The 12,519-nt window shown below is 40.9% G+C and overlaps 1 protein-coding gene across 1 annotated transcript; it reads right to left on the bottom strand.

The window, feature by feature from the left end:
• Window positions 1–6,678: 6,678 nt before the first annotated feature.
• On the bottom strand, window positions 6,679–10,136 carry GDF2 (growth differentiation factor 2). The gene is made up of 2 exons (XM_009320309.1): window positions 9,553–10,136; window positions 6,679–7,822 (listed from the first exon to the last, which is right to left on the bottom strand). Exons 1-2 carry the CDS (start codon window positions 9,896–9,898, stop codon window positions 6,885–6,887), a joined length of 1,284 nt encoding a protein of 427 aa, XP_009318584.1. The 5' UTR covers window positions 9,899–10,136; the 3' UTR covers window positions 6,679–6,884.
• Window positions 10,137–12,519: the final 2,383 nt, after the last annotated feature.

The following is a 12,519-nucleotide window of genomic DNA, read 5'->3' as shown; positions in this document are numbered from 1 at the left end:
CTCTTGCCCTGAATGCAATATGACATGTATCACTCACTGCTACCTTGGTAATTCTTTGTAGATGGTGTTAGAAGGTAAGAATCCTTCCTTGTGTGCTGTGGCTTCTTCAAGCTTTGGAGAATGGCTATTTACTTACTCATTTCTTGACACACATAGCTTAAATTTTTATCAAACATGTTGTTTAACACAAGTCTGTTCATTGAACTCTGAGTACCTAGATCCAAAATGTAATTCTACCATGAGTTCTAATTTCTAATATAACCCAAGCCAAATTCCTATTTTGATTTTAGTTTTGAGCTGAACTCAATAGCTCTAGCTATAGCTAGCTCTAGCTTTTATAACTCATAAAACTTTATGATCCTTTAAAATCTGTCCACAAGTATTTCATTTTCTGACTTCCTGTGGGTATGAACTTCCCACATACTCTGAGGAAAGGTATTTTCTTTTATCTGTCCCAGACTAGTCTGCATGCACCGTCTGCATCACTCAGATCACATGCTAAAAAGCTTCCACAAGAGCGAGATTAAATTTTTTGCTGTATATTTTTTGCTCTATATATTTCGCTCCAATACTGCCTGGTTCTCATCTGCAGCTGATCTCACCATTCCCTCATCAGGCCCATCTAGACCATTTGGTCACTGATAAACCGCAGTAGCAGGAGGCTCATCTGAAGGTGGCAGCAAGAGCAGTTTTTTCAGCGGCAGAAATGCCAACAGGATAAAGGTGAAATTTGGAAATAAACTACTTTTGGTTTTAGTAGACCCTTCTAATACAGCCATATTTTAAATTATATGTATGAATTAGAATTAATGTAGAGGTGATACTGGGCTCCGAAATACTGAGAGGCAGGGTTTATTAGCTCAAGCATAGGACTATGCTAATTAAATATTTAATGCTTCCAGGACTTTGGTAAGTATTTCTAGACAAACCTTGACTGCCTTTTATAGATGTACAAGTCTGGGTCAGTGCTACTTCATGGCTGTCTGTGACGGGCATGACTGGATTGCATAGGTATGGTCTAAGACTGTCTTTTCTGTTCTGTTCTTGTACTGTTTGGTACAAAGGAAACCTTGTCCCTAAGTAGGCTTTCTAGGCCCCTTAGTAATACAAATAATGAATAATATCACCCTTAGATTCCTTTATCATTCCCATGCCAAAAGAAGTAATGTTAGGTTTTTGTCCCTAAGTTTTTCAGTTCTTATGCTGTACAAACCTGTATAGATTAAAATTAAAGCTGTTGGAAGTTTTCTTTCACATTTTTTTTAATATTGAAAGGTTTCCATTTTATAAAAATGGAAATAGCACTTCAAGTGAGTTCTTTAACGACTACATTTGTAATATGAAAGACTTAAATCCAAAATGTGTTGGATTCTGATTTTCTTCTGTTAATATTCCTTTTCCCTTCCCTTCCCTTCCCTTCCCTTCCCTTCCCTTCTTTTTACCGTGACCGAGAAAGAGAAAAGGAAAAAAAAGAATGAGAAGACAATTTATATTTTTATTGAGAGATTGGGGGAGTGTAGAAAATGCATATTCCCATTTTGAAACCTCTCTAATTTCAGTCAGGAGCAGGTGGAGAGTCATCATAGCTCACAGAGCACAGCTGTGATAAACTCACATTGACCAACTCCACTGAACAGATGAACTGCCATATTCTAGGTAAGGAGAAGATTCTGGAGAGCTTCAGGAAAATGCATTGCAGCTATCCAACCTGAACTAATTCAGGAACATAGTTTTGAATTTTGGCAAGTAATTTTTCAACAAAAAGGGGAAATTGATGTGCAATCCTTGGAAAATTGGTATATTATGTGTTTGCATTATATTGTCTGTATCCTCTAGATCCTACATTTCTGATAGATTTACACGTTTGTTCAGCATGGTGCACCAAACAGTTAGCCGATAATAAATAGTGACTATTAAATACTGCATCAAGAGCCCTCCTTTCCTGAGGTTATCTGAAACAGTGAGAACTCCAGTCATCTACCATAGCTTTTTTTTAGTGGCCAGGCACTGCGAACAGCTGCCACCAAACCTATCCAGTTCCTACAGACTGTGCTGCTGAGGGCCTGACACCTCTGATGACTGTTCAAACACATCCTGGCACTGTTGTCCGCCATGCTGATGTAGGATGGAAGTGCCCAGCACGTCCTGGCAGACCAGCCGTTGGCATCTTAAGCTATCTAAGTTGTAAAGAACTAGGTTTCTCCCCCGTTGCTGGATCGGAAGTTTTGGTTGCTGGCCCAGTACCCAGGCCCAGGTTGCCGGGACGTTGCTTGATCAGGTCTTCTGGTGTGCTAGGCCGGTGTCAAGGCTTTCGTGAGGGCTAACGGCGGGTCTGCTGGGCTCCAGCCAAACCATACGCCTCAGTGAGGGGACTGACTCAGGGCGTCCCATTTTCCAGGGCTACACTGAAGCCATTCTCCTGTGAGGCTTTTAGCCGTATTATGACTGATGGTCCAGCAGAAGCTTTAAGGGAGAGGACAAAAAACAAACAGGAGCAGCTCTGAGGCAGCTCAGAGGGATGACATGTTCCTTGAGGCAGCCTGGAGGCAGCAGCCAGCACAGACATAGCAGTGGGGCAGCGCGGAGACACGGAGAGGGCAAAAAAGGCTGTGGGCAGCCCAGAGGGAGACGGCAGGAGGCACCTTGAAGCTGAGAGATTTTAACGTAGCATGTGAGGGAGAGTAAGAAAATGTGTGAAGACGGCTGGGGGGTGACGAACAGAGCTGGCGCAGAAACACCACGCAGCCTGAAGATGGCGCCGAGGCAGCATGGAGGTCCCTCACAGCCGAGAGGTGTGGCGGGGGCAGCCTGGAGGCCCCTCGCAGCCCGGCGATGGCACCGAGGCAGCAGGGAGGCAGAGTTTTGATAGCACTGAAGGCTGAAGAGAGGCCAGAGAAGGCTCTAAGGCGGTTTGTAGACCTCGGTCAGCCCCACGGCGGCACTAAGACTTGCACCTCGGGCACCTGCAGTTAGAGCCTCCTGCCCTGCAGATGGACGGGCAGAGCTCTTTGAGCCCCTCGCTCTCTAGAGACTTCGGAAGGGACCTGCCCTGTTTTTGTGTCTGCTAAACACACAACAAATAGTACGTTGGGGAGTTAACACGGGGAGAAGGGAGGTGGTTAGTAGTCAGATGCAGTGTCCTGTTCAGAGCAGCCAGAGGGAATGTGGAGCTGTTGTTAAGCTGTTTGAGGATGGGGTCTTGCCTCACAGACATTCATTTACTACTTGCTGGCTTTGCCAGCTTGTTCTGTGTTTCCATCTGTACACTTCAGCTCTTCTTTGCAGTAACAAACTCGATTCAGTGCTGCCTTTGAGGAGCTACAGCAAGGTACTGATACGTCCTGGAGCTCACAGTGTATGCCTGTGTGGACCTACATGGCCACACACCTACATGCATGGTGTGTGGTAATGGCCAGGCTCTGAGGAGGCTGGAGAGAAGAATCAGCTGTGGTCTGGGAGCAGCATTAATTGTGTTAGAGCACAATTGTGTCTGAAATGATAAGCCTACTTGAGAGGCAGTCTAAAACCTATTATTCTGAATATCAGTAATTGGCAATTCTAGCTTCACATTTCTATATTGTCAGGATCTTTCCAGTATAAAGGTGTCTGAGCAGATACCAGCTGAACACCTCCCATGAGGCCATTGCCTCTTCACCAGTGGAAAAGAATAGTGAAAATGGAGATCTTTGACTTTTAGTGATCGCTGGTGGTGTGTTGTTAAGTGATAAGTTGCATCTGCTGTTCTGTGTTGGGACATGGCACAGAGGGGTGGATGAGATCAGAGGACATTGTGCGTGCTGTGTACACAGACAAGGTGGGAAGCTATGTAAAAATAGCAACAGCTGTATCTCCTGACCAGCTTCCACCAGCTTACCATGTTTATCTATTAAGAATGAAGTGCTATAGGGTAGCCTTAACATTGGCTGTGGAGTCAGCTGGTGATTCTGATGTTACAGGGCTGTTACAGAGATAGCTAATGGGCCTGAGTAAGAGGGCATGCTCCAGCCACCTATTTGTGTTAAACAAATAAGTTTTAATTTTAACTGTACATCTGCTGGACAGTGCACAAGCCCCAACCTGCTCCTTAGTAGCAGCAAGCTGCTGGTCGACATTCAGAATCCAATGATGAGAGGGATTTTTCTCAGTGTCTGATGGGGCGCAGCTTGAAGCAGGGGGCAAGGTGCTTTGCCTGCTCTTTGCGACCTGTATACTCTCTAGCACATCTTGGCCACCTGGCTGATTCATTGCATCCCAAAGCGGTTGAAATGTGAGGGAACTCTAGCAATTGTTTAAAATCAGATGTTCAAAACTACATAAATCAAGCTGCTAAATTTACAATGTAAATCAAACATCGATTTGACACACGCTTCAGCCATGCTGTAGGTAGCATCCGTAGTCACTACTGGGTTCTCATTTCTTCTTGACCCTGATCATCACCCTATGGAAAGATTAATGTTTCGTTTTACTTCCGTACCAACCAAAATGTTAAGCCTGTGGGAATGTGATCATTAAAACTAGCTGGAAGAGCAATTGATTTTTTTGGGTGAAATACAAAAGCAACTTGTAGTACAGTTTTGGGATGGGATCTGTAGAGCTTCTCTGGAATTCTGATAGCGTAGCTAGCATTGGAGTTTTCGAGCCAAAAATGGCTTTGGGTCTTTTTTTTTTTTTTTCCTCCAAGTAAGCTTGGGAAACAAAGAAATATCAATGTTTGACTTCAGAATGAAAAAAAAAAAGAAAAGAAAAATTGATTCTTGAGAATTTCTCTCTGTGAGCATGTGGGGACTGGTCCTTCCCCTTCCCCACTTTTTCATTTAATTATGGACAAAATCCTGTATTCAGTGAAGTCAAAATATAACTAGGACCTTGTGTTTAGATGACTTACGGACACACAGCTACAATTACCTTGACACATGGGTGAATAACCTTTCTGATTTGATCACACCAAGTGCTTCATTGGTGGTTTCTTTTACTTGATTAAGAGAAGTTGTACAAAATGTCATGAGCTTAGGAGACATGAACAAAACAGGGAGACAATACAGGGAGTTCTGAAAGGAGGAAGACATGATGACTGTAACATGACAGAAGCCTGTGGGGAGTGGTAAAATGAGAGGACTGCCACGGGAAGCCTAAGAGGTTAATGACATGCAGCTATGGGTGGATGGAGCTTGCATGGACCCAGATCTCGGATCTGATCCAATTGCAGCCCAGTTCTAAAGGAAAAGGCTATAAATCAGCCTAAGGATTCTGATGAACTGTGCTTTGTGCTCGTGGTTTGTGATGTAACCAGCAGTTCCTGATGGAATTACCACCACCCTGCTCACGCTCACCTGCTATTTGCTCTGTATTGAGTTAACAATAGTAAATAAACTGTGTATTAGATTTCTAGCTGACCTGTTCATGCCAAATGAATTCGTCTTGCCCACAGGCTGTCCTAATTTAAAACATATGTATCCATTTAAATCTTGTTGCTTCCATACATTAGGCTACTGTTTAGATTTTTGCCTCATCAATATTCTTCACCGTTTGGAACAGAGGTGTAGTTTGCTGTGGGTTTGGATTTTTTTTTTTGTGTGTGTGTGTGAAAGGTGGTGGAGGAGTAGAAGTGAGGTGGACTATGGTGGCATTGTACAGCACTTACACCTATCACCTGAAACCACAGAATAGAAACCAAGAAGAAACTTTGTTTCTTGATTCTTCATTAGAATCAAAGGAAGTTTACTTTAATTGCAGGAAAGATGGGGTCCTTGTTTAGTGAAAATATAACTGAAGTCAGGAGTGCTATTGTATGACAGTATATTTCCCACACAGCAATGTAAGTCTCATAGAACACAGATAGAAGGTTTCAGTTTTTCCCAGACTTCTAAGGGGTGAAAGAATTTTGTATGTAAAATAGAGTTTCTCCTGAGAAGAAATTTTAAAAAAATCAAAGCCTAATGTTAGACTCCAAAGAACATACTTAGGCCTCTAAATAAGTAGCCTGGGCTTTTCACAAGTGCTGAGCTCTGCCAACCCCCACTGCTCTTAGGATACAGCTTCTAAGGCTGAACGTCGTTTGACTGCATGTTCTTGCAAAGAAACACTAAGAATATGCAGTAGGTCGAAGTGGCTCCTTATCTTTGTGCGGAGATAAGGACTGCTGTTCCTCCTAGGAAACAGTGTCTTAGAAGCGGAAGGCTGCACTTCTTATCATTCAAGTATGTGCCATAAAGGGGTAAAAATAGGGACGCTGAGGATAAGAAAGCTGAAACCAAGGCACCTGCTACCCAGAGAAGGAAACTTGGGAATGAAATAAGACTGAGAGTCTCTTCTGTTTTGAATACTGCAAATCTTCACTTACAGGAGTAAATAATTTGCCTGTAAAAGCCTCTGAGATTACTGATATGAGAAAAAGCTTGCAGGATTTAGACTCCTGACTGTACCATGCAGGCCAAATTCCATTTACTGAGTTTTACAGAAGTTGAAAATGTCAGAGTTGGCTGAGAGAATTAGATTTCAATACCTATTAAAGATTTATAGGACATCCTAAATCCCTGTTGAAAATCCTTTAGTTTGTGACCTAAACAGAATTGATTAAGCAGAAAAGTTGAAATAAGGTATTCAAATTGTATCACTGTTGCCAAATAATGAGTAGTTCATTCAACCTCACAATATTTTAATCCAGTATTCACTTTGCTGTGATATATAATGCAGGCTATTTACAATGATTGACATTCTTTAAATGCCAGTTTTCCTTTAAAACAAGCAGCAACAACAACAACAACCAGCGCCATACCCTGCTCCAAACCTTGTTTGCAAGGATTTTCATTTGCATCACTAATGTACAGATTTACACAGAGCAGAAAAAGGGGGTATTCTTATTCTTAGAGATTCTGCCTTGTATACTACCTGCAGCCACATTCTGCCACTTTCATCCCTTCGTAGTTATATATCAAAGTGGGCACACCAGCATCATCCTTATAAAGAATGGAGATTGAATCCAATTTGGTTGGAACGCAACAGGCCTTGGAAGCTTTCTTCGGGTTTTGGAGATGCACCAGAGTTTGGACAATAGCATGTTTTGTTGGGGTAACATTATCTGTCAGAGGGAAGAAGCAACCTCCTTTACACTCAAAAGCCTCATAATCTTTCGGTGCAATGATCCAGGAATCCCAGCCAATCTCTTCAAAGTTCACATGGAGGGAAGTTCTCCGGCAGTGGTTGGCTCCAATGCTTCTCTTGCTTCTGGAAGAATGCTGATGGTGCCCAGTGATGGCCTTTTCCTCTCCCCGTTCTTCCTCTTCAGACGAAGTGTTCTTTCCTAATTTCTTTAGTACACTTTCTTGTTCATGAACAATCATCTCCCGGAGCTCCACTTTGGTCTCTTTTGTCCCATTGCTGCGGTCATTGGAGAACACTATTAACAGGGGCAGATTTTTAGTGTCAGGGGTAACACTGATATCCAGCTTCCCACAAGTGAAACCACCCAGAGCCTTACTCTCTATAACAACCTCTAGCTTGTTTTTAGTCTTCAGTTTGTCTGCCCTGACCCATCTTTTCACAGCGCTGGACACTTCGAACATCTCCCAGCCACACTCCTGGATATTGTGGGAGACAAGGAAAGATTTGGTACTTTCTGGGTTTTCCCAGTGGTCACCGTCTAGAACATCATAAATGACCATATTGCCTTCCAGTGTAGGGAGAGACCCAACTTCCCTGTGACAGGAGATATAAATTCTCAGTTCAGCTCTGGTGATTTCCTCATATCGTGGAATAGAGATGTTGAAGAGCAAGATGTGTTTCTGAAATGGATTTTCTTCTGGTGAAGCTAAAGAAACAACATCTGCAATAGGAAATTAAAACACGTGGTTACAGTGCTTCTGACTGTCCAAGTAACTTGCTTTTAAAAGACTCAGGATGTATTTTGGGGGTAAAATAAGAGCATGGCTACCCAGCATTAAAAAAAAAACCCCAAAACAACACCGTCTTCTGGCCAAGTTTCAAGGGCAGGGAGTGAAAAGTGGAAATGGAGGTCCCTGGTGTTGGTAGTATTTTCACCAAGATTGTGTGGTCAGGTAAGTATGTGGAGGGGAGCATAAAGATTCTGCCTAGAACAAGCTGTGGATGATGCTGGTCAGTATTAAGTACATAAATAAGGCATCTGGGGGGTGTTCAGATTTAGCAATTTCTAAAGAGATTTTTACACAAAGAATTCCTAAAAAACCTATGAATTTCCTACTCTTATCATCATGCAATGGGATGAACTGCTCTCCCAATACAGAGAAGTATACTACATATGTAAGTGTCTCTAAGAACTAGCTGTGCTGAGGCTTTTGTTGTTGTCTTCAGATAACTTTGAAAGCAGCTTGGATTACTGGGAGTTTGGGGAAATAGAAAAGTTTTTGAAAATCCTGAAATGAAGCTTCAGGGTCTGTCTAACTAGGGACTTGGTGATAAACAGCCTTTCGTGCTCAGGTCCCAGTCCGTTCCAGGCTGGACTCACTGAGCTTGCGTGGGTTTTGTTTGGGGTTTTTTTTAGTTGGTTTTTTTTCTCCCTGCAAAGGTATGTGCAGTACCAACAACTCTGCCTTGGGAGGGGCAGAGTTTGGCTGGAAGATCAGATTGGTAGTGTTTAAAAGTCATCACTGACTGATATCTATTTGATGCTCAATGTAAGATAATTACTCCATCATGATTGGGTTTTAGGGCAATTTTAATTGGCTAATGTTTACATTTCACAGTGTTTACCCACTAAAGCGGTCGTAGAGGAGAGTGAGATATAGAAACTATAATCTAGCTCATACTGTTAAGGTTTCTTTCCATTTCAGGACTACGGGCACTAATTTGGGAATTTGGAGTTCTCCATAGTGCTGTAACCTGTGTATGTATATTTTTCATATAGACAGAAGCTTTGATTCTCCCTGTCTCATTTTTATCACAAGGATTGCATTTACTTCTAACTTTTTTACTGCTGCTTTTGATGGAGCTTTTAAAAGTCTATGTAATGTTACACAGACAGGGATCTTGAATTTTTTTAGTTGAGACAAGCTTGACTACCCATTTCCATATAAATCTTTCCATCTAAACCAGAATTTTGGGGGAGCACTGCTGTTCGTTGCTTGGATCCAGAGACACATTTCTCAGTTGGCTGCTGTGGTTTTTAAATATGAGAAGAGCCCACCTGAAAGAAGAGCTCTCTAGCCTGTATGTCTCAGTTATAGATGATCAAAAGCTTGCATTCTAACATTGAAACTCAGTTCCAAATCTCTAGCTTTGAGAAACATGGTTCATGTAAACCCTGTTATTCAGTGCATCATCTCAGTTGATGCGTTTGAGAAGAGAATATTGTACAGTGAAAATATCAAAGAAGAAAACTAAAGGTAATTGTACTTTTTTAAAGATTGAAAGAAACTACAGTGCAAGACTCCAATCCAAAATTTTAATCTTTTTTGTTTCTAAAGAATCTGTGGAAATTAGGCACTCATTCCCTTCTTAATTTCAAAAGAATCTGAGTACCTACTGTCCATGTACTTCTTCAAAAATTGTAGTCCACATATTTAGGACTTCTCCTACCTTCAGTACTGAAGCTCCTTACAATATTGGATGCAGGGATGGAGGACTTGTCTGCAGCGTATCTGTTGTATAAATCAATCATGAACTGCGGTGGTTCTTCTTTGGTCTTCATTTGTGAGGGGACTCTTGACAAGTTCAAACTCCTTAGTAAATCCGTCTTCATATTCTCCAGGAAAGATTTAAAGTCAAAATGAGTCTCATCTTCCACTTCCCCAGGATCATGAAAGTGTGCATCAGACTTTCCCATAGCTGATAACTTGTCCCAGTCTTCCAAAGGCTTGCCTCTTGTCAAACAGGCAATGATGTTGAAAACAGACAGTGCAGCTAATATTCCAAAATAATGCATTTCTTCTATATGTACTTTCTGATGGAGAGACAGGAGGACAAGAGTATTTTAGCTGATTAAAAATCTTGTTTCATTACAGACAGAGGAAAGGAGATGGAAGGCAAACAACTGGAATGCCCTTTGCAAATCACTTTCTTGTGTTCTTTTTGCAGTCTGCTTCAAACCCCAGCCTCTTGTCAGTTGTCAAGCAGATTGGTTGTACACTTGCCCTTATCAGAGTCATTGATGCCATGCTTCAGCTTCTGTTATCTAGCAAAGCTCTTAGTTAATGAAGATTCTATAAACATCTGACAAACACATGTGGCTGGTGGGAAGGACATTGTATATTGTAAAGAATCCACATTTCACTTTAAGGTCATCATTGCTTAATTACACTCTTTTATCATTTCCTTGCCAACACAGAGAGAAGCTTTCTTAGGGACGTAGAAGATTACACTGTTTTCATCAAGACTAGAAAAAAATAGAGATCTAGAACAAAATTACTCTATTAGCTATTAGTAAATAACATCTCACAAATCTTTATTACAGTCCCTTCACATACCATCAGAAAATCCCCAATCACTTGATGGAGACCTGTGATTCTGCAAGACATGATCTCACGATAATACAAACAACCTTAAAACTTCTCTCCGTTTATCAGCCAAGAGCAATTGTTTGTACACAGTGACATATCTGTTTTCTGTCAAGTTCGCTTTGTGTTGTTTGCAGGCTTGTCCATTTTCAGTTTGATTCCTTTGGTGTATGGGAATTTAGTCTTGTTTTTATAGTATCTTATGTAATATATTTCTTAGATTCTTGATGCTCAGTCCAGTCCAAGAACAACCAGTCATTATTTCAGTGACCTCAAAATGAAGACAGAACTAGACCTTCTAAGGCCACAGGGAAAGTAAAAGGTGTCCGTGAAGATACAGAAGATTATCTATGAAGATACTGTTATCTATGAGGAGAATGGGCCAAGGCAAAAATACAAGACTGATGATAGATTTTCTCATGATACAGAAGAAAAAAACTAGTTTATTTATAGACAAAAATATCACTTGCTATTTATCTTAATGACTGTGTTATGATTTAATCTAATGATACATAGGTGTTTTATCTGTACTATTAATGTATCATTTTTTCTAAGCACAACTCAATCCGTACTGTACATGTGCCATAAAGTTGGAATAGTATTATGAGCCTTTGCATTAAAAAAAAATCTCACTGCAAAGATGCAGACAAAATTTTGTCCTTTCTGGCCATTATTCTCCAGTTTTTTCGCAGTGCATACACAGTGTTTAAAGTGAGCCCAGACTTCTCAAATACCCACTTATGTGTCTGTTCAAGTGACAGCTGGGATCCAAGATTCCGGTTAATTATGTTCCTATGGTGTAAAGTCAGAAAGGATTATTTGGCATCGATCCTGGTCTCCTGCATAGCAAGACTGTATGTTTTACTCAAGGCCTTTGTGTTTCCTACCTGTGTGCAGAGCCCAATTACTTGTGTTTGGCTAAAACATATTTTTTAAGGGTCTCCAGAACTTATCTGAAGATGTCAAAGAATCAAAGATTTCTTCAGTTTTTGTAACACTTACTCTAAAAGATTGTCACTTACACTTAAATAACCATGGTGCTTCATTTATTATTTCATTGTGCCTGGCTTCACCTTCTAGACAGGAGTTCTTGTAACTTTCTGGCTGGCTTAAGGAGCCCCATAGCGCTGGCATTTTCTCTCTGTCAAAGTACTTGTACAGCGTAATCAAGTTAGTTACTTCTCAGTTTGCTTTCTGATAAAATAAACAGATTGTGCTTTTGAGTCACGTGTTATAAGACATTTTCTCTAACTTTTTGTTTCTTTTTCATGTCTCTTTCAGAATTTGAATGTCTTTTTGAAAAGGTGAACACTGGGGCTATACATAGTCTTCTAGTGGCACATGCAGAAATAAAATCTCCTTTCCTTATGTGGTTCACTACTCCAGTGTGTATCTTTTCAAAGCTTTCATTAGCTCTCTTTACATAGCATCACCCTGGATGCTCATACTGTGCCATAAATCCATGATATCCACAAAAATTGTTTTAAGAGTTATGGCTTTCAAGGGTGCCAAAGTTTTACTCAGAAGGAGCAGCCTCCATTCCTTGTGCCTAGGTACCAAGTTCTGCATCTCTACCATAAAATGAATTTTGATTACATAAAGTGCAGCTAGATCAAGTGATCTATATAAATACCTCTCTCCTAAACACTGTCTTCTGCAAATGCTGTGGGGGTTGTTATATACAGACTCCCAGTTCACATATAAAGATGTCAAATAGTGTCAGGCCAAGTGTCAGCTTTGCAGAAACTTTACAATGAACAGTTTCATTCAGTGGCAATTCCTTTTGAAAGCTGCTCTTGGAGGTTTGGCAGTGAGACAGTTGTTAATTCATTGATACACAAATATATTAATGATGTCCAGTGGTTTCTTTTAATTATGTAGCCTTGTGCAAGTGAATTGAAATACTCCACAAAAACCTAGGTACATTCTAGCTGTTGCTGTTACCTCTGGCAATTAAACTGTGGCCTCAAAGAATTAAATTGGATTTGTTTTAGAAAAAAATGTCCTTAACACTTTGCTGGCTAATGTCAGCTGTTTTCCTGTTTTATCT

The sequence above is a fragment of the Pygoscelis adeliae genome, unplaced genomic scaffold (assembly GCF_000699105.1).
Source record: "Pygoscelis adeliae isolate BGI_AS28 unplaced genomic scaffold, ASM69910v1 Scaffold190, whole genome shotgun sequence".
Taxonomy (NCBI): Eukaryota; Metazoa; Chordata; class Aves; order Sphenisciformes; family Spheniscidae; genus Pygoscelis; species Pygoscelis adeliae.
Note: the sequence above shows the minus strand (reverse complement) of the source record. Positions and strands in the feature narration are given on the sequence as shown.